Source organism: Silurus meridionalis, chromosome 8 (assembly GCF_014805685.1).
Source record: "Silurus meridionalis isolate SWU-2019-XX chromosome 8, ASM1480568v1, whole genome shotgun sequence".
In the NCBI taxonomy this organism is placed as follows: Eukaryota; Metazoa; Chordata; class Actinopteri; order Siluriformes; family Siluridae; genus Silurus; species Silurus meridionalis.
In genome coordinates this window covers 1,233,788-1,254,832 of record NC_060891.1, presented here as the reverse complement: position 1 = coordinate 1,254,832, position 21,045 = coordinate 1,233,788, and the positions used below count along the sequence as shown (strand labels likewise).

The window sequence follows — 21,045 nt, the reverse complement described above, 5'->3', positions numbered from 1 at the left end:
AGCCCAGCGAGGAAGAACAAAAGCCTTCTCTGATGGATGGTTGGCTGAAACGTGCTACCTTCTGAACACTTCCCGGAACCAAAACCCACATCGGTTATAAGGTTATAAATATCCAGCGAATGAAATTCTTGTCCTTGTCAATTACCATACGCAAAGCTCAATCAAGGCAAGGTGAATATTAAAATGAAGCATCCAAGGGCAAATTACAGCAAAGTTATGAAGTGAAGTGTCAATCAAAGTGAAGGATCGCGACTGCGAAGTCTAATTGAAAAAGTTTGCTTCTCTTAATATCTCAGCGTGGCATTGCCGAAGGGCATCTTGCGCTGTCTCTGACTCGGGAATGAGAGATGTGACTTTGGCACAGGTTGCGTTAAAGTTTTGTTCGGAAATCATTTTACGAGCATTGGAATACAGGGAATTTTGAGTGAATGTCCAGCGTCCTTATGAAATTACTTTATGATTTGATTCCATACACTGATGTTTTTTCTTATCAGGAAAATCAGGAGAATCTATGTGGAGAAATAAGAAACAGCCAATCCTATTCAAGACACAAGATAATTTAGATACGCAAAAGTAGCTAAATATGGAGAGGGCATTATATATCAAGAGAGTTAACATACAAGGTGAAAACAAAAAGTTCCGAGACTAGTTTTGTAACACTCACAAGGCTGCACAGTCATAGGGAGCACCAGCCTTCATAAGTCAGTGTGCCAAAAGACGTCGTCCTGTGTAAATCTGAAGCTGTGCAACTGGTGTTATTCTGAACACGTGGGCACCCTGTCACCGAGCTCTCCTACACTAGGCAAGTTCGTAGCAGTTTGCATGTTTCTGTACTTCCTCAACAAGAGCGCACCTGAGTTGAGGAAAGGGTTCCTCGTCTGGGTGACAGCTTTCAAATGGTCAGTTTTACATGCCAGGAACGAAAAGCTTGTAAACACCATCTTTAATTTCACAGACACTTTAAACTCAGGCAAGGACTGTAAAGAAAGACACAGAAAACACAGAAAAATGAGAAGATGTTATCAATCACGGCTGATTGGACACAAAGAGAGCAGGATGGGATCTCAGACTCAAAGCCGTGACTAAGTCAATGAGTAATTCATCTTGTTGCGCAATAGTGAATAATTGCGATCTGGACAGGCGTCTTGGCCATACCGGGGTGACGTCATGCTACAGAGTAAGCGCTCTGCTGTGTAGGAGAGAGGTCACATTACAGTCGAGTCGCATCACATTGTCAGCATGCTTACAGCTATAGACTTGGAACATAGTTACTTCCTGTAACAGGAATGTTGTGAGTTGTTTTGCGGTAAAACTCAGTCCTGTGGCAGGAAAAAGTAGACAAGTAAAAACACGTTCACCTCGTCACTCTGTCTGCCTCATGGGTCAGGTGTAGGAGGTCTTGAATAACATGGCAGCGTATCGAATGGCAAAATTCGTGCCATTGACCACCTCTGCTCTAAAATGAGTTTTATGAGGAAGGTTATTATTTATTGATGATGGTGTGTGGAAATGTTTTAGACAAAAACAAAGTAAGACGCGTCCTCTGAGGCAGGTGGCGTAAAACATAAAAATTTGCTAAATACAAAACACAAAACACGTTGTCTCTGTTATATAGTCAGGGTAGAAGGTTTCGGAATGATATCTCAGTGGACTTAAAAGCCTATAAGTGAAATTATAGGTGACGGCTGACGCTTCACAAACTCGTTATGCTGTTAAACACCGCTTTTACCAGAGATCATGACATCGCTGAACGAGACGATATGAGCCATCATGGCAACTCATGACCCGGTAATGTGTATTTGGTCATTTGCAAGTTGTAACAACGTGAGCTCTCATGTGGTGACTTTTCCAACGTACAAAGAAAGTAGAAAGAAAATTACATCTGTATACATTCATGCTTTATGAACAATATATAATAAGTTATAATAAATTATATAAATAAATAATAATAAAAATACTTAAACTTTGCTGTAACAGCTACATTTTTGACTGAAGAGAAACAGCAGCAGAGAATCTAGTGCTGTTTTTATGTATTATCTAATCTAAATCCAATCCTGCTATAAACACACTTAAGTTGATTTGATGTCATTGAAGTTCTTTCTCCATCTTGTGCCTCCTCCATCAGCTCAGAACTCACCAAACTTTTTAACGTACCAAAACATAATCAAATTAAATGCATAACATCTTCCTGATGAGTTTGCATTTCCACTCTCCAGCGTACACACATGTATGAATGGAAGTCAAAGGAAAGAAAAGTGGAGTGTAATCGCACCGCAGTCATGTACAGTATATCTAATCACTCCAGCACATGCTAAGTGGGAAAAAAAACTGAAAAATAAAACATCTTTTCAGTGATTTTTCTCGTGACGCTGCACAGACGGGGGGCCTCCACAGATGATGCAAGCCTTCTGTGTGAGCGTCTGTAGGAAGAGATGCATGCTGGGTGGTGAATTACGCTGGGTAGAGGGGTGTGCATCAACCAACCTTATGGAACCAGAACTGCTACACGTGCTGCTTCGAAAACAGTGATGTAATCAAAAACATTGTGACTTTATTATTAATACTTTGACATATACTTTTTTCACATTTACTTACACGTATGTAAATATGTATACAAAGTGTTTTATTTCTCTTAAACCTAATGTACACTGAGACTGGAGACTCCTTCAATACATGTTAAATAAAATACAGATACAGTCTCCATAAAGAACACTTGAGTGGAACAAAAACTCTCCAAGCCCTTGTATTTCTAACCCGAGAGCTGTAATGAGTGAAGCATGATGTCCTATATCAAAGAATATAAATCAAATAAACTATAGTTTCATCTAACAGATTTTTGTTGTTGTCATAGTAACAACCTTCTGGTCAATGACGTTATCGATTTCTGTTTCTTTTTGACATTTTTTTTTAAAGCTCACTTTTCCTCCATTAATTTCTTTTCTGTAGATTTGTCCTCACGTACAAATTGAGAAAGTTGAATTCAGTCTCCACAACAATACTAAACAGATTTGTGTGATGCCACAGAAACTCTGCATGGCATCATTTGTTGGAAGAACATTAAGAGCTATAAAAAAAAAAAATCAGTGCTTTTTTATCATTCGACATTCAGGATGAACGATCCCTGCGATACACAGCAAAAGCCGTAACTTTATTTTTGCTACAGGAATAACACTATATCTATACGCCACTGTACTCATCTGAACCCCGCTGTGAGAATTTCTGCTCTTTATTTGTTATTAGAGTCGCTAATTGACTTCCCATTAAAAGCTGCACAAGCAGATCACAGAGCATTACTGATAAGAGACGGATTAACATACACACTGATGTTCTGACGCATCGTGTCACGTTGATAAAAACATTAACATTAATATTCTTTCATTACATCTGTTTATATTCCATCACTTTATGCTCCTTGTATCTGCTGTTTTTATATTCACAACACAGTGTCTTTGTACTAGACATAACCCTGATACAACTCACAAACCTGACTTTACACTCTCATAACCCTGTCATAAACATGCCACAGCTCTATTAGAACTCTGTCACAACCATGGCAAAAATATGACATAACCCTGATTGAACCCCGTCATAAGCCTGACTTAATCCTGTCATAACCATGATTTAACCAAGTCTTAAAACTGACTTAATCCTGTCATAACCCTGATTTAATCCTGTCGTAAGGCATATTTAATTTTGTCATTAGCCTGTCCTAATCCTGTCATAACTATGATTTAACCTTGTCATTAACCTGATTTAACCCTGTCTTAACCCTGACTTAACCCTGTCATAAGACTGACTTAATCCTGTCATAACCACGATTTAACCCCGTTTAAGACTGACTTAATCCTGTGATAACCCTGATTTAACCCTGTCATAAGAAAGACTTAACCCTGTCATTAACCTGACTTAATCCTGTCATAACCACGATTTAACCCCATTTAAGAGTGACCTAATCCTGGCATAACCCTGATTTAACCCTGTCATAAACCTGATTTAACCCTGTCATAACCCTAATTTAATCCTGTCATCAGCCTGATTTAACCCTGTCATATCCCTCAATCAATCCTTTCATAAGACTGACTTAATTCTATCATAAACCTGATATAACCCTGTCATAAGCCTGATATAACCCTGTCATAAACCTGATTTGATCCGGTCATAAGACCCTCTCATAACTATATCATAGTACAGGTTATAGCATGCGACAGGTTGTTGTGAGAGCCCATTATCATTATCCAGATGTTCAGCAGTCACATGATCACTGTAATGTTTACATACCTTGTGAATGTTCCCATAATCTTTTATTGTTTCTTTTACTAGAGATCACATCATGTTTCATTTGCTTGATATCATCATCATCATCATCATCATCATCATCATCATCATCACCTTCATCATCAGCAGCAGCAGTGCCACCTGTGTTATCATGCTGAGGGCGGTTTGAACTTAATATTATGATAATGGCTTCACCCACATTTTTCGTCCCCCTAACCTGTGTTTTGAAGCCCCGCTGCCTGTTTTTGGTTTGTGTTCTCCAATAAAAACCCTCCACACACACACACACACACACACACACAGCCCATCGCCTGTGTTTAACTCGGTCAGCATGCCGTGCGGTTTTCCATCAACATTTGCACGATATTCCACACTAATGATAACACTGCTACTTTTCACAGCTTTGTGACGGCATAATTATGACAGTGAAAGTGCAATTACGGTCGCATTTAGGTGTTTGTCTTCTCGATGATCGCAGGAGAGCGGACCCCCGGCACGAAATGAGCTGGAAAACACGATAAGCACCTTATCTGTTCCTGCAGGTGCTCAGCCTCCACGATCCAATCAGGGAATTCTGCAGGGAATCCATTGACTTCTGAACTCTTGGTTTGAATGTTCATTTGTGGGGATTTTTTTTTTATAAACTTTGTTGGTTGTAGAATCCAGATGGAGGTGTTTTGAAATTTTGTAAAAGCCTCAGACAAGTGGGAACGAAAAGAAAAATGGAAATGTGACATTTTAAATGAGGGTTTTCTTTTTGTCTTTCAGGAGTGTTTAAAGATTTAATTGCATGCTTTTCATCACATATCAAAAATCTTTGTTCCATGTTCTCTCTCTGTACGGTATTCTTTATTTCATGTTTCATTTTTTGTGTTTGACTGTTAGGGCCTCACATTTTTCCCCCCCACCCCCCACGTGATTTTTTCTTTTGTGAAATTTTCTTTCTACCGACATACGTTTTATGTCTTTCCTTTCATGGTTTTAATAATCTAAACTTTCTTCTGTTTTATGTTTATATCTTTGGCACTTTCAGCACTTGTATATTCTGGCAAGTTCTATATAGAACCATGTAACCCCTTGTTTGTTACTCACACAAAAACAGAATTCATCAGTGAGAAATCATCAGTATTTTTAGTACACTTTTACTTCTAGAACAATCTGGTTTTATGTTGTTTATCTAAATAAAAAAAAAAACGTCTAACAGAGGTGTGTAAACCAGCCACTGTATCTTCTGGCTAAAACCCTCACAGAGGCTACTTTGCATTTTGGTGATGTCTGACCAACTGTGAAATTCCCTCTGTCTTTCTTTAAAGTTTTTGCTTTCCAACGTTGAGATGAACGAAATCCTCTCCTGTAATGTCCTCTGTGTTATCTGGACAAAAGCCGAGTACAGTTTAGGTCTAATTTCTGAAAGAGGGATTGTTTTGGAGCGCAGTGGAGCGAAGCCGAATGGGAGCTCACACCGCACGTGTTTCCTCCAAAGCTGATTGAATAATTAAGTGGCAGGAGGACCAGCCTGAAACCAGTCAACATCAGAAACCTCCAGAGAACCCAATAACACTGATAAAGATGTCTTTAATTACATTTCCCAAACTTTCAACACAGTGCACAAGCGTTTTTTAATAAAACTGCACCGTCGTGTTAAATGTTCTCTCTATTAAAGCCGAGAATTTGAACACCACCAGGAGAAGAAGGAGGTTGTCGATAATTTATACATGATTTAAAGAAAGGTGCATTTTTATATAATATAATAGACTATACTGACAGTAGTTTGTGGACACCCAAGCAAAAGACTCGTATGTACTTTTTTTAACCTCCTATTGCACATTTAGTCTCCATTTAGTGTTCTAATAAACTTCACTGTTCCAGAAAGATGTTCCACTACAATTTCCACTACATTCAGCTACAAGGGTGTTGGTAAAGTCAGGTACTGATGTAGCTGAGGTGAAGAGGCCTGGTAATGCAGTCACCGTTCACATTCTTTCCAAAGGTGTTCAACAGGGTTGAAGCTCTATAGCAGGAGATCTTCCACTCCAACCCATATAAAGGATCTGTTCATAGAGCTGGCTTTGTGCACAGGGCATTGTCATGCTGGAACAGGTTTGGGTCTGCTAGTTCAGATGGAGAGAACATTTTATGTTACTGCATCCAAAGACATCCAACACAACCCTTTTTGAAAGAACCACGTATGGCTTTAAATGGCAGGTGTCCCAATACTTTTGACCACACAGTGTATGTATCTAAGATAACACTGTTAATCTTTTAGTTCTTTCACAAGTTCATTTTCTTTGACTTTTCAGTAGGTAAACCTCTGGAGGTGTTTCAATGTTCTGGGCAGAAGCTTTTAAAGAGGTTTCCATTTTCAAAAGTTTAAACTCCTGAAAAGCACCTTTAGTGATCCAATCTCTCACCGCTAGAGTGGGCTTGAGGTGGAGTGGAAAAAAGAAAAACTATGCTCTCTCTCTCTCTCTCTCTCTCTCTCTCTCTCTCTCTCTCTCTCTCTCTCTCTCTCTCTCTCTCTCTCACACACACAGTTACTTCATCAGGAAGAAGAGTTTTTCTTTTTCTTTTTTTTGGCAGGTTTTAGGAAAAGGGCAAGTCTCTCAGAGGATTAATCTGTACAGATGGCATTCATTCAGGAGCTGCTCGAGTGTGTCAATCATCCCAATAAGTACACCAGAAAGGTTACTCTCCCTGCCTCCTCATGCCTCCTCAAACATCTATTTCTGTCCATTCCTTTTCCTCTATGGGTCAAAGTGCATTTACTTAATGGACCTCCCTGACGAACCCAAAGCCTTCGTTCTCCGATAAGGACAGCGTGACCAGACTGATCCTATAGGCTGCATAAACACTATCGGTCACGTCTTCTCCTTACTCTACAGTCACGTCTTCTACTTACTCTACAGTCATGTCTTCTACTTACTCTACAGTCACGTCTTCTACTTACTCTACAGTCACGTCTTCTACTTACTCTACGGTCACGTCTTCTCCTTAATCTACGGTCACGTCTTCTACTTACTCTACAGTCACGTCTTCTACTTACTCTAGGGTCACGTCTTCTCCTTACTCTACAGTCACGTCTTCTCCTTACTTTACGGTCACGTCTTCTCCTTACTCTACAGTCACGTCTTCTACTTACTCTACAGTCACGTCTTCTACTTACTCTACAGTCACGTCTTCTCCTTACTCTACAGTCACATCTTCTCCTTACTCTACAGTCACGTCTTCTACTTACTCTACAGTCACGTCTTCTACTTACTCTACAGTCACGCCTTCTACTTACTCTACAGTCACGCCTTCTCCTTACTCTACAGTCACATCTTCTCCTTACTCTACAGTCACGTCTTCTACTTACTCTACAGTCACGTCTTCTCCTTACTCTATGGTCACGTCTTCTCCTTACTCTACGGTCACGTCTTCTCCTTACTCTATGGTCACATTGTTGGATGCTGAATGAATGCTGGATTTGCTTGTAGCGAACATGTTTGCTTAATGAATGTGTCTAATAAAAAGGTAAATATTTCCTGCACTGATAATAATAACAACAGCAACAATATGGTGCTGTTGCTTGGAGCTGGGAGAAGAAATAAATAATGATGAGAAGAAGAAATTAACGATGTTTTTCTCCTCCATAAATGGTCGAGGAATGAATTAAATCATTAGTCTGGGGTGTACGTGATCATTAAAACAAGTGCACCAATAAATGACTTAAATGTAATGAATATTTCATTCCCTGCTTCATAAAAGAGTAAAAAGTTCCACCATGGAGTCTGATGCATGTATGAATGTATGTATAGATATATAATATGCAGAAAATCAACAAACAGTCAAAAATAGAAACAAGTTATTGTCTTGACCCTGGAGTGTTTGTATATCAGAATAGTTCTGCTTTGTGTGTGAATTCATCTCAATCATAAGTCACAGAGACGCCGTACTGGAACGTCCTGAACTGCAGATCGGAACGTCAGGAGATGACAGCACACACGCCTTCACCCCAGACACACACGATTCGGGAGACCTTCTAAAAATAGAGCGCATCTCATTATAAATATTCCCAAACTGACGTCGGTGTAATGCTGCGCTCTCTCTGATAGGTTTCACACGTCTTTCACACTGCTGCAGTGCAGAGGCTGTGTCGAGTGACAACAAAGAAGCGTCCAGAAAAACAGTTTTTGTTAATGAGGAAGATTTGAGTTATCAGCGTTGAAGAAAAGAACAGAAACACATAAAAGAAAACGTAATCATGCTGATGATGTTGGAACTCAGCCAATTAGAGAAGAAAGCACAGTAATGCAATTAAGATCCTTTCAGTTATTTGGGTGACAAAACTATTCCTGAAATGGGCTTAGTTTCTATATGAACATCTTTCAAGAATGAGTCAAGAATGCTTAAATAAACAATAACAAAAGCACTCATTATTTACATCTTAATAAGATGCAGCTTTAATAAGACCTTATAGTAGGAGCATAGTTTCTGTATATGTAAACATTCTTTGTATAATTTAATTGGTTGGCTTGACTATATTTCAGCATTTACAGTACAGACCAAAAGTTTGGACACACCTTCTCATTTAAAGAGTTTTCTTTATTTTCATGACTATGAAAATTGTAGATTCACACTGAAGGCATCAAAACTATGAATGAACACATGTGGAATTATATATGGAATTATATACATAACAAAAAAGTGTGAAACAACTGAAAAATGTCATATTCTAGGTTCTTCAAAGTAGCCACCTTTTGCTTTGATTACTGCTTTGCACACTCTTGGCATTCTCTTGATGAGCTTCAAGAGGTAGTCACCTGAAATGGTCTTCCAACAGTCTTGAAGGAGTTCCCCGAGAGATGCTTGGCACTTGTTGGCCCTTTTGCCTTCACTCTGCGGTCCAGCTCACCCCTAAACCATCTCGATTGGGTTCAGGTCCGGTGACTGTGGAGGCCAGGTCATCTGGCGCAGCACCCCATCACTCTCCTTCTTGGTCAAATAGCCCTTGATGCCTTCAGTGTGACTCTACAATTTTCATAGTCATGAAAATAAAGAAAACTCTTTGAATGAGAAGGTGTGTCCAAACTTTTGGTCTGTACTGTATTTATTCATTAAATTTATGTGTAATTTCACTATATGGACAAAAGTATTGGGACACCTGACATTTCTAGCCAGATGTGGTTCTTCCCCAAACTGTAACCACAAAGTTGGAGGCAAACAATCATACAGGACATGTTTGGATTTCCCTTCACTTGAACTAGGAGACCCAAACCTGTTCCAGCATCTCCTGCTATAAAGATCTGACCTCATTCCTATGGAACACCTTTGGGATGAATGTGAACACTGACTGGACCTCCTCACCTTCATCAGTGCCTGGCTTTACTAACACCCTTGTGTAACACCTCATAGTCAGGTCCAGTTTTGAGATAATGAAAATGAGAATTATGAGTTAATGCTATGTGATTTAAAGCTTTGATAATATTTGAGAATATTGTGCAGGAATCTGTTTTTCAGGTTTTATCCTAGTTTACATGGAAATGTTATAGTTTTGTGATAACAATTAATTTTTGTTTACATAAAATTATTATCCACGTAATTCTTCATTAATAAATCCTGATGTTATTCTCATCATTTTCATGTACATTTTCTGGTCAGAATGTAAAAGAAATCACAGAGAAACACCATATTCACCAGTGATCCTTCTCCACTGCGAGTGATGAGTTGAAGTCAGGAAACTGACGTGTCCGGTTGAATCCATCCTGCCATACCTACGTTCATACACTTCACTTTAAAGGCTTCATTGCCCTGAAAGGTTTTTCATTACAGGAAGGCGATGTGTGCTCTGACTGAACTGATTACAGTGTTTGAGCAGCGCAGCGGTGATGCTAAAAAAAAAAAAAAGGTGTTTCGCACAAATAAGCATCACTTATAGCACTTCGCCCTCAGCCGCGTGTCGACTCTCTAATGGAGCCAGAAAGTGTTGTGCTTGCACACGGTGCATACAAAAGAACACACTTCCTAGAAGTTAAATCTAGACATTAATGTCGGTTGAGTCGACTACCAAGAAAGATCTTATTTATAATTCACAAGAAAAAATACATTCATATCAGATGTTTTACTACTACTAGTATTATTATTATTAACCCTGAGTGTTTGCTGTGCATATAATTGACCTCTGATATACGACCGTAGCCACACTGGCTCAAATTTGCAGGAAAACACTCTTTACATCAGTGGTAAGCAGAAAACAATCTCATCATGCGCAACATGTCGAACCTTCAAATGACTGCGTCTACATGTTTGATGTAATGAAAATCAATTCGTTGGACAATTTCGCTCTGAATAATTTTCCCTAATATTGAACAATTTAATGAACTAATATTGAAATATTTAATCAATTGAAACATAACTGTGCTACTGGTTCAATATGAAGTCCCATGGAAGCTGTGAACTCTGTGTAAATGTTTCACACAATGCGTTTTCGAACAACCTAAAGGAGAACAAAACTGTATACGTGCTGATTGATTACAGACCTTGAATACAAGTTGTGCTAAATATAGAGGGTTTTTTTTTTTTGTGGACGCTGCTCAGAGGTCCCTTAACAGCCAGGATGGAGACAGGACTGTCGCTGAGGTGATGGGCGGAGAGGACACAAGCTAATGGGGGTCAGACATATTTCTGAAACATCGCTGTTATGGTTAAAAAACAGCCTTGAAGTAGCTCTTGGTTTGCAGCTTTTTCTCAAGGACGGCTAGTTACGCTATTTCAGCACTTTCCAGCTTCACAGTAAGGCTGCAGTCACAATAGGATTTCAGCGTGCGAAATTTCTTCAGATATCTGCGGCAATTCAGATATGACAACGTTCAACTATTCAATCTGTTCGTCTACGCAACGACACTGTAAACCAGGCAACTTTATAAAATTCTGATTTTATGGAAAATGCAGTAAATGGAAGGCAATGAAATAAAAAGTGTCATATTAGAATTTATGTATTATAATGATCTTTAACTATTACTATATAATACATGAGACTTACATGCTAAATGTACAGTAAGCACTGTAATAAGCTCTTTCTCCTATTTGCTTCCTTTATGTCCTTCCTTTCTCTTCTAATTTGTTTATCTTTTTTCATTTTTCTTTGTGTCTCTTCTTCCTATTTGTTTTATTTCATTCTTTTTTCTGTTCTCTCTCTCTCTCTCTCTCTCTCTCTCTCTCTCTTTTACTCCCTTTTTTCTTTTCTTTCTTTGACATGACACAGGTGCACACACACACACACACACACACACACACACACACACACACACACACACACAACACACACACATCATGTCAAAGAAAGTGTGTCATGTCAATGTGAAACACTAAAACTGTTTAGATTTCAAAGGGAAAAAAAAGATTGTTTATCCGTTCTCAGGAATCTCAGCAGGAAGACTTCAGATGATTTCACCTGAATTTTCTTCTGAACGGATAAAGATCTCAGGTCAGTGGAGAAGCTGCAGTAACGTGTGAGGGAAAAGATGTCCTCATCCACCTCCATCAGCTTCTCATTCAGATCTGGCTTTGTTTTGGAAAATCGTGGTTCATATGGAGAGAGGGGGAGAGAGAGAGAGAGAGAGAGAGAGAGAGAGAGAGAGAGAGAGAGAGAGAGAGAGAGAGAGAGAGAGGGGTAAAAATGGAAGTTCAAATACTAAACAGCTCAGTGACCATCTGCTTATTTCTGACCCACACACACATTCACACAGTCAATAATATTCTGTGAGTGTAAAATATGAAACTCGTCACACACCTTCATCTCAGAGGTGCAAAAGTTTGTGCACCCTACGACAGGCATCACAATGTGGGTAAAGAATGTGCCTTAAAAATGTACAGTAAAAGAAGTTTATGCAGCATTTTCTTCTCTTTCTTTCTTTACTATATTATAAACATATTGAAATTGTTATTATATCCATGTTAGATTTGTTGTTCTTTCTTGCTGTAAACATGCTTTCTTTCTTTTTGTATATATTCCTCTTTCCTCTTCTTTTCTTCTTTTTTCTATCCTCCTTCTACTTCACACATTCCCTCTCTATCTGGTCCTTCTTTTCTAAATTATTGTTATATATATATATGTCAATATTTATTTTTTCTTTCTGAATCTCCATTTAAGGGCAGGTTCTTCCCCTTTCACACTTTCTTTTAACACAAGCTCTTGTGCTAAAACTGATAATGATAATCTGCTGCAACTTTCCTTGTTGTTCTTAACCTGTGAAAAATCTTCAACTATTTTTAAATCAAAAGCCAGTATTTTGTTTCAGCCCTGTTCAGAGAACATCTTCCTGACATGGAGGAGTGTATTTACTCGTACACTTCACTACACTAGATGGGTGCACTGTTGAGTTTTTACTTCCTCTTGTAGTAAATTGTTAAAGAAAGAAGGAGACAAAGAAGATGGATTTAGGGATGGATGGATGGATGGATGGATGGATGGATGGATGGATGGACGAATGGAGGAAGGGAGGGTTCTGGGTTTGGTGCACAGAGAGGGGTGTGTCTCTATAAAGACACCCGAGCAACAGCCTCCTCTCACATCCAAACAGGAGCAGAGCACAGGAGACTACTGAGGCTTTTTTCTTTTATATCTCTTCCCAGGACAGGTAGACGTCTGCCCTCAGCACAGGTATGTCCAGCACCTCCTTTACCTATGACTTTTTTAATCCAATGATTATCCAATATTTACTGTTAAACAAATATATTTAAAATGTTTACATGTAAAAGAATTATATAAGCATTCTAATGCTTATTTGTATAACTTGTGTAATGGTATAAGCTCAGAGTTTTTCTACTCATCCGTAAAACAACCACATTATATCCAGCGTCTGCTCATTATTATTTCATCGACCGATTCATACAAAGATCAATGCAAATACTCCAAGCGTGCAATCGCCATTGTCGTTACGATCCCCCGGGGCACTTCAGCTTAAAGCCTTGTCTTCTGTCAAGTGTTAAACTGAAGCTCAGCTTTGAACGTGAGTGCGTTTCAACGTGTGTGACATGTCACGTAATCATTCACAAATTCACAAACTTTTACACGATGTTCTGTCAGTTTCTGTGCATGTTTCAGATTTAGGATTACAAACCCAGGATGTAAAAAAGAATGACCTTAAACATCCACAAATGAAATTAAACTAGTCATGAAAAACAAAAACAAATTCACTTTGAAATTTCAGTGATTTTAAAAGATTTAGCCATGATCTTTATTAACCTCCAGCCAGATTCATGTTTATTACATCTGGAAAGCTGAGTACAGGTATGAAGAGATGTGAAGAGCATCATCTCACATCACGAATAAAGCATTGTTCTTAACGTTGCTTGTACTTCATTTCTTTTCCCCTTGGTGCTGTAAGGTGTATCTTGCACTGCTGAATGTGTGTGTGTGTGTGTGTGTGTGTGTGTGTGTGTGTGTGTGTGTGTGTGTGTGTGTGAGATAAATGAGGTCTGATCTGCTTAAATGTTGAACTGATTGTCAAGAAAAACAAAAAAATATATGCATAAAAAATGTTTCCCCATTTGGTTTACACGTTTCTGCTCCTATCATGTTTATTAAACATTAATTTATCTGAAATAAATATACAGAATAACATTAATTTGTCCTTTTTTCAGGGTGTTTCATCTTTATGGGTTTAAACTCAATGTTCAAATGATTCGTGTTTACATTTTTGGGAAATTTTTGATTCCATAATTATAACAATGATTAATTTGCATTTATTGACTGTAACGTTATTGTGTTTTTATTAAAACAGCTGGGTGCAAAAGTTTGTACACCTTTAGAATAAAAAGGGAGTGTCAAAGTGACTCCTCCGAGACGCACTTGAATCCTTTCCACCTTCATATTTCTTCTAGATAAACTAAAAACATTCCAGATTTTTCCTTCAAAGACAAACTGTCTGTCTGAAAGTAAATAAACAACTATATTTATGTCAAACTTTACACAAATCTTTTCTTTCTTTTTATCAACCTAATGTTTTAATGGATTTTTTTTTCGGTGCGTTTATTTGTCGTTTTGTTTCTTTCCTTTCTGACCTTTCTTTTTTTTCTTTTTTTTTGGCTGGTTTGGTCTTTGTTGATTTGTTTATTTGCATATTTATTCTGCCTTTCTTTTGGCTTATTTTAACATGATAGAATGCTTGTATTCTTTTTTTTTGGTTTATGTGCCTCCTTAGTTTTATTTTTGTTGTTTGTCGTTTCTCTTTGTACCAAATCTCCTCTTCACACACCCCCTTATTTCTTCAATTCTCCTATTCAGTAAAAATCCCCCCATTTTTGCAAAAAATATCTGTGGTGTGCAAACTTTTGCATTAGTTGAAAAGCAGATTCCTTCAGTCAGTATGCAGACGGGGTTATTAAAGACAGAAATAAAGAACAGAAACGTACAGAGCACCACTGAGATTGTACTATTTGTCACGTCGGCGTGTGTACGCGTGACCTTGGACTACACAGTGAACAGATAATGATTATAATAATAATAATAATGATGTATCCACTATGATGTATTCCCCCAGTAAATCAGACCTCCTGATATTGGACTTTTCTCACTGCGTGATCCATCGGGTCTCTCAGAACATGTGAACCTCATTACGCTTCAGAATGACCTCCAGCGATTTCGCTTCGCTTCGCTTTATCGATCGCATGCTTTCGGCTTCTTTACAACCACCGTGAACGATTGCAATCTAAAATCAAGAGACTTGCTAGAAGCTGAACAAAACATACACTGATCACTTTTTAATCACCATTTCTGCCATCATCTTCGAGCCGGAGAGACGGAAGTGTTGCATCGTATGGTGTTTATATCGTAAGTCTTTCTGTAGATCACCTTTCTCTTTGTCTCCATGTGGACTTTTAACTATTAAAAACTGAATTTAATGTATCAATGTACACTTCCTAGGAACACATCTACACTTTCAGCATTATTAAATTCTTCAAATGATCACAAATGCATCAAATTAGTGAAAAAAAGTGCTGGTCAAATGCACACTAGTGCACAGTGAATTTCGGTCTTCACAAACTGCCAAGAGAGGGTCATGAAACAGTGCCCCCTAGAGAAAGTTAAGGGCATTGCTCAAATGCCTAACAGACTTGAACTGCAACCTTACAACCAGTAACACAGAACCTTAAACACTGAGCTACCATTTCCCAAATCAGCTAGGATAACTAACTATATCGCTTCACACTCAGATCACCAGCTATATATGGCTCAGGGAATTTCGTAGCAAAATCAGAGAGCATGCGCAATGTATTTGGTTAAATATCGTATATATAACTAATAATTGTTGAGTAGCGATTAAGCTTCCTTAATTTTGCATTAGGGTAAATATTTTGGTTTGTAATGCAAGAATGGCAACAGTCTAGCAATTATACAATGTGAACATTATTAGCAGTCAAGGTAAGTTTCATATTAAGCAATATAATCCAATAGGATAACTCACGCTGAAAGATCTGGTGGTTTTAGAAGACCACATGAGTGATGAGAGGAGCGTTTAGGACTGAACAGTACATAAGCATAAAAACTGGAAGACTTTAAATAAAAAATAGTGCTTGAGTCAGCGTCCTGAAATTCTGCCCACTGCTGATTGTGTCTCTTCAGCCATCTAAAAGCAGCAGCCTGTTTTATTCTTTACTGATCCGATCTGATCTGATCTGAGACTGAGCTTGTTTCTCCTTTGAGATAATTCTCTTGGGGTGAATTCAAACTGCTGATTGGATTCATTAACTTATCTGAAACTAATTATAATTTCCTTACACATGCAGCGCTGCTCATATCTCCATTTCGTTTTCTCAATCTGTGGCGGTTGACAGAAATTCCAGCTATGAGGCAAATTGCAGATTTACTTTGATACACGACTGTTTCTATGGTAACAGGCACTTGTTGCTGCATATAGTAAATAAAAAATTTGACAAATTAAAAAATTAAATTTAACAAAATTATTTGCTGAAATGGAAAAATATGTTTAATGATAAAGAGCTTATTTAACCTAAAATGGAAGGAGTCTCCAGTGTCAGTGCTTCATAAGGAGAATGTTTTCCAGACTGGTGAGGAAATGAGCGTTTATCGCTGCTATAACGTAGAAAATACTCAACTGCAGGATGTTTATTGTAACTATAAGTCATCAAGCCAAACTGTTGTTGATTGTTTTTCTGTTAAAGCATGACACTGAGTGTTCAGGTTCATTTTTTAGAGCAGAACATTATCTTTTTAGTGTTTTGTTTCCTCTCTGATGATTATAAGGAATAAAAGGAATTCGGAAATACAAGATGGATTAACTTACTTTTAAAAACGAGGCGAGACCTCTGTCTTGTCTCTTCACATTGTTAGCTTCGCTTAACCCCTAGAGAAGATGAAGTATTATGACTCTGATATACAGTGTGCAGTATATAATTCCCTGTAATCTTGCACTATAATCGCTCACCCTTAGTTTTCTTTGTATCTGTACTGGCTGCTAAATATACTTTATATTAGACTTTATGTATTTATTCATACGCACAAGATTGTTTTTTTCCTGAAACTCTCATTGTTGCAGGTGAATTTCAAAGTCCTGGGTGAAGTTTTGTTTTTTATCTTTTATCTTTTAGATGTTTTTGCTTTTGTATTTTCTCTCCTTTTTCTCTGCGAGCCTGTTACTCTTCCTCTTTTTCTCGTTCAAGTCTCGTTACACCGCCAGCTAAATTCAAGCTTCAATTAGAGACGATGATGAGGTTTGCTAATGAAGTACTCGCCAGATGCGGAGTTTGTCATACGCACAAACACAAGCTAGCGGTTTTCTCTGATCGTAATCGAAGGTCAATGGTTTTAATCGACTCAGATGTTCATGTTTGCTTTTTTTCTTCAGCTAAAATTTGCTCCACAATGGTGCTAATTAGACTGCAGATGTCAAATGCTGCTAATCGCCCTCTGGTGCGCTGTTGTTCTTTTGCCTTTTTTCATTTAGTCATATTAATTAGAATGATGAACCCCCCTCTCTCTCTCTCTCTCTCTCTCTCTCTCGCTGTATGCAGAATTTCTGCCGTCAGTACAGTCAGTGTATAATGAAGACGCCGTTATGGACTCTCCTGCTGATGGGGCTGTTTGTCCCCGGACGTGGTGAATGTCAGAGAGACTGTCTGTCCTGCAGCCAGACCCTTTCCAAAGACCACAACTTTGACATACTGGTGAGAACAAAATCACACAATCATACAGTTAACTAGATTGTGACATTTCCTGAAGAAAATGTGAGTGGTGCTTGACGGTATAATAATAATAATAATAATAATAATAATTATTATTATTATTATTATTATTATTATTATTATTATTATTATTATGAGCAATTGTTATAGTGATATTAAAAAAAAATAAAGAGGTGGGGAATGAGCTAAAAAAAAAAGTGCATAGGAACCTTTAAAAAACAGCCACAAAAAAAAATAAAATTGGAATTGATATTAAGAAATAAAAAAGTATACTGTATACAACTATATATAAATTTGTTTTATTTAAAAAATGTATGTAAAGTTTAAAAATGTGAACATTTTCGCAGTAATAGCATCAGTAGTGTGAACAAACTTTTGCATTCCATTCAACCAATAACAGACTGTGTTTTGGCACCAATATTTACCATGAATATTTAATTAGATTAAATCACCCATGCATCCTTATATTCCTCAAATTCCTTAATCCGGATGCCTTTTTCTTTCCGGATCTCCACTTTTCCATGTTTCTTGATGTTGGAGGGGTTGTAGTCACTAATTTGTCTTTTGACTCTAAAGCAGCTGTGGTGATTTAATTAACTCTGCGCGTAATTAAATGGAAAACACAACAACATCATCTGCCGAAGCCGGTGGCAGAAACTGATGGAGTCGCTCTGTCCCCTGTTTGGTGTTTTGGGGAAACCTCCTTGGGCATTTCTTCCAGACTTTGCAGCATTAATGAAGAGAACCAGGGCATTTCCCCTTTTTTTTCTCCAAGTCTTAATTTCTCTTCACGACTCCTTTTCATTTAGAATTAAAAGCTAATTAATTCCTCTGCGTAAAAGAGAATGAGGGGTTTTCCTTTCACCGCTTTTTTAACGCTCCATTTGATGCGTCGTGACTTCATCCTGAAACTCCTAAACAAAGTCATCTTAATTAGTTATACAGAAGCAGGAAGTAGTTCACTGGCCTTTTTGTACTAAAACGTAGAACCAGAGAAATCTTTCCTCATGTAATGCTGGTCCTTGTACGATCTCAGGTCTGTATGGTGGAATGTCGAAGAAGGGTTTCTCTGGGCATCACATGGGAGAGGTGTCAGACCATCTTGGAGGAAAAACCTCTGGCATCTTTGTCTGTCGGGAACTCGATCCTGAAAAGAGCTGAGGAAGAAGTGGAAACAGTCCTACCACCGGATCAGTCTGACGGAAGTCTGATGTATTCTGGAACCCTGCAAAAGTTTCACCATATGGCACGAGCTTTAGGTTTGGACGAACTTGACCAAGAGAATCACCAAATCTCCCAGTTTAGCGTGGCAGGTCATGCTCAGTCTGCGCAGGAAGAACCCGACACAGGAGACTGGGAGATAAAAAGTGACGAACCTGTGAACCTCAGCAAACGTTTCGGAGGATTTCTGAAAAGCAAGTATGGGTACAGGAAGTTCATGGACCTCGGCCGGTCTGTGCAGAAAAGATACGGAGGCTTCATAGGCGTCCGGAAGTCAGCACGCAAGTGGAACAACCAGAAACGCTTCAGCGAATTTCTAAAGCAGTACTTGGGCATGACCACTCGAGCTAGCGAGTACAACAGCGTGTCCACTGACATCACCCAACAAAACGAGGTGTGAACATCACCCTTAGAGCTACACTTCCACTTCATCTGTTAATACACTTCCTAATTTAACTTTATAAAATAAAATTAAAAACACCTCTACAACATAATGGCAAATGTCAGAGTCCAATTGAAGTCAAGAACATCGGTGAATGGTCGATATCATCTAACCCTAACCATCTAAATTAAGACATTAATCCAATAAACGTTGATAACGCTGGGACCACTTGGAATGTGGTGTGCTAATTATCTCTGTCTGAATCGGTCTACGTTGTATGTAATGCATTAGTTATCCTATGTTTACACCAGCAAGTCTCTTAGAATGCTCATCATTTGTCGCTAGTGGGCGTGGCTTGTCCAGCGTTCGTCTGTTTGTTTTAAACTCAGATAAAACACACTAATATCTATATATTGATTATACACTAACCTTAATAAACACAATATACATAACAGTAATGATGTTAATAATTGGTGAGATCAAGCAAAGCAAAAGCAAATTAGCAAAGCAAGCAAACGGTACTAGCTATTTATACTCAATAGAGACAATTGATCTGTTGCAGTTCAACTTTATTTTTCTTTGTGATGTCTCTATGCACATTTATTAAGTACTTGTTTATATTTAAAGGTACTATTGAATCCTGACTACTGAATCTATTGTTATAAGGATTTTTAAGAAGATTCCTGTGTCGAAACAATAAATATGATGCGTGGATGTGGCGCACGCTGTAGAATTGACCCGAGTATTCGTTAAAACGAAATGTCAACTCAATTTGCAGTGAATTGAGAAAACAGATCTCATGTAGGAACTAAATCACTTTGATATGTCGCTTGCTAGTGTGAATATCTGGTGCACTTCCAAAATCACACTTCAATAGGCTTAAAAAGTGTGCAAAGAAAGACGAGAGAGATGCAAGATACAGACAAGAAACAGTAACAGGGAATAAGGAAAGTTTCAGGCGTGTTGATTAAAGCCCGGACCCCTGACCACAACTGCAGATGATTAAAATAGTAATATAAATAAATCATTGATGCTCTAACCTCTAACACTTCATACAAAGGTCATAATTCTCACTTAAAACTCACTTACACTGTAAGTTATTATACACTGACATAATTACTGATAAAAATGAGGTATACTTGACAGTTTTTATTAAGAAGGGTCGATGAAATTTTCAATTAATTTTTACAGACTTCATTTTAAAAGTCCTGCATCGAAATCGAAACTTATAAAAGAAATATATGAATTTATATATATATATATATATATATATATATATATATATATATATATATATATATATATATATATACATATATATATTAATTATACCCATTCAGCTCAATTTAATGATCGTCTTGATCTAATGTTATAATGTACATGATATAAAGTTTTATATCTTGTCACATGACAAAATTGAATTAAATGTAAATGTTTGCATGTCTATATATTTCTGTCTGACGTTTTTTTTTTTTTTATCATAAAAATATTTAATTATAAACATTAGCCAATGAGCTACAAACTTACCTCACAGTTCAGAACGCGCGGAACCTTAGAACGGTTAAGCCCCGCCTTCTTCAATTTGATTGGTCGGATTACATCCAGCGCGAGAACGCAGACCATCCTAAATCATCCCACATGTACTGTGCATCAAATAAGTAACTTTCTAATTTTAATTTTATTAATAAACATAGTTTACTAAGATAAATAAAAAAAAAACGGGTGATGAATTTATTTGGTACACATGAAGCTATAATGTGTTATAAATACTGACCGACACCTACATTTTCACATACACTAATTATAAGAGTTTGTTATTAGCATTGATTTTTATCATATATTATAATGTATTCATAGGACAGTATTATAGCAGGACATACAGTTGGTATAGTACATATGACCTTCATAAGAAGTGTTAGATGTCATTCTGCTTTTCTTTTTTTTCTTCTTTTGACAAATTATGAAAGTTCTTGGTTCAGAAG

At 37.7% G+C, this 21,045-nt stretch overlaps 1 protein-coding gene across 1 annotated transcript; it reads left to right on the top strand.

Moving 5' to 3' along the window:
- The first annotated feature begins 12,849 nt into the window (after positions 1-12,849).
- Positions 12,850-20,288, top strand: pnoca (prepronociceptin a). The gene is made up of 3 exons (XM_046856073.1): positions 12,850-12,916; positions 17,290-17,442; positions 18,497-20,288. The coding sequence occupies exons 2-3, from the start codon at positions 17,320-17,322 to the stop codon at positions 19,079-19,081; spliced, it is 708 nt and encodes a 235-aa protein (XP_046712029.1). The 5' UTR covers positions 12,850-12,916; positions 17,290-17,319; the 3' UTR covers positions 19,082-20,288.
- The last annotated feature ends 757 nt before the right edge of the window (positions 20,289-21,045 follow it).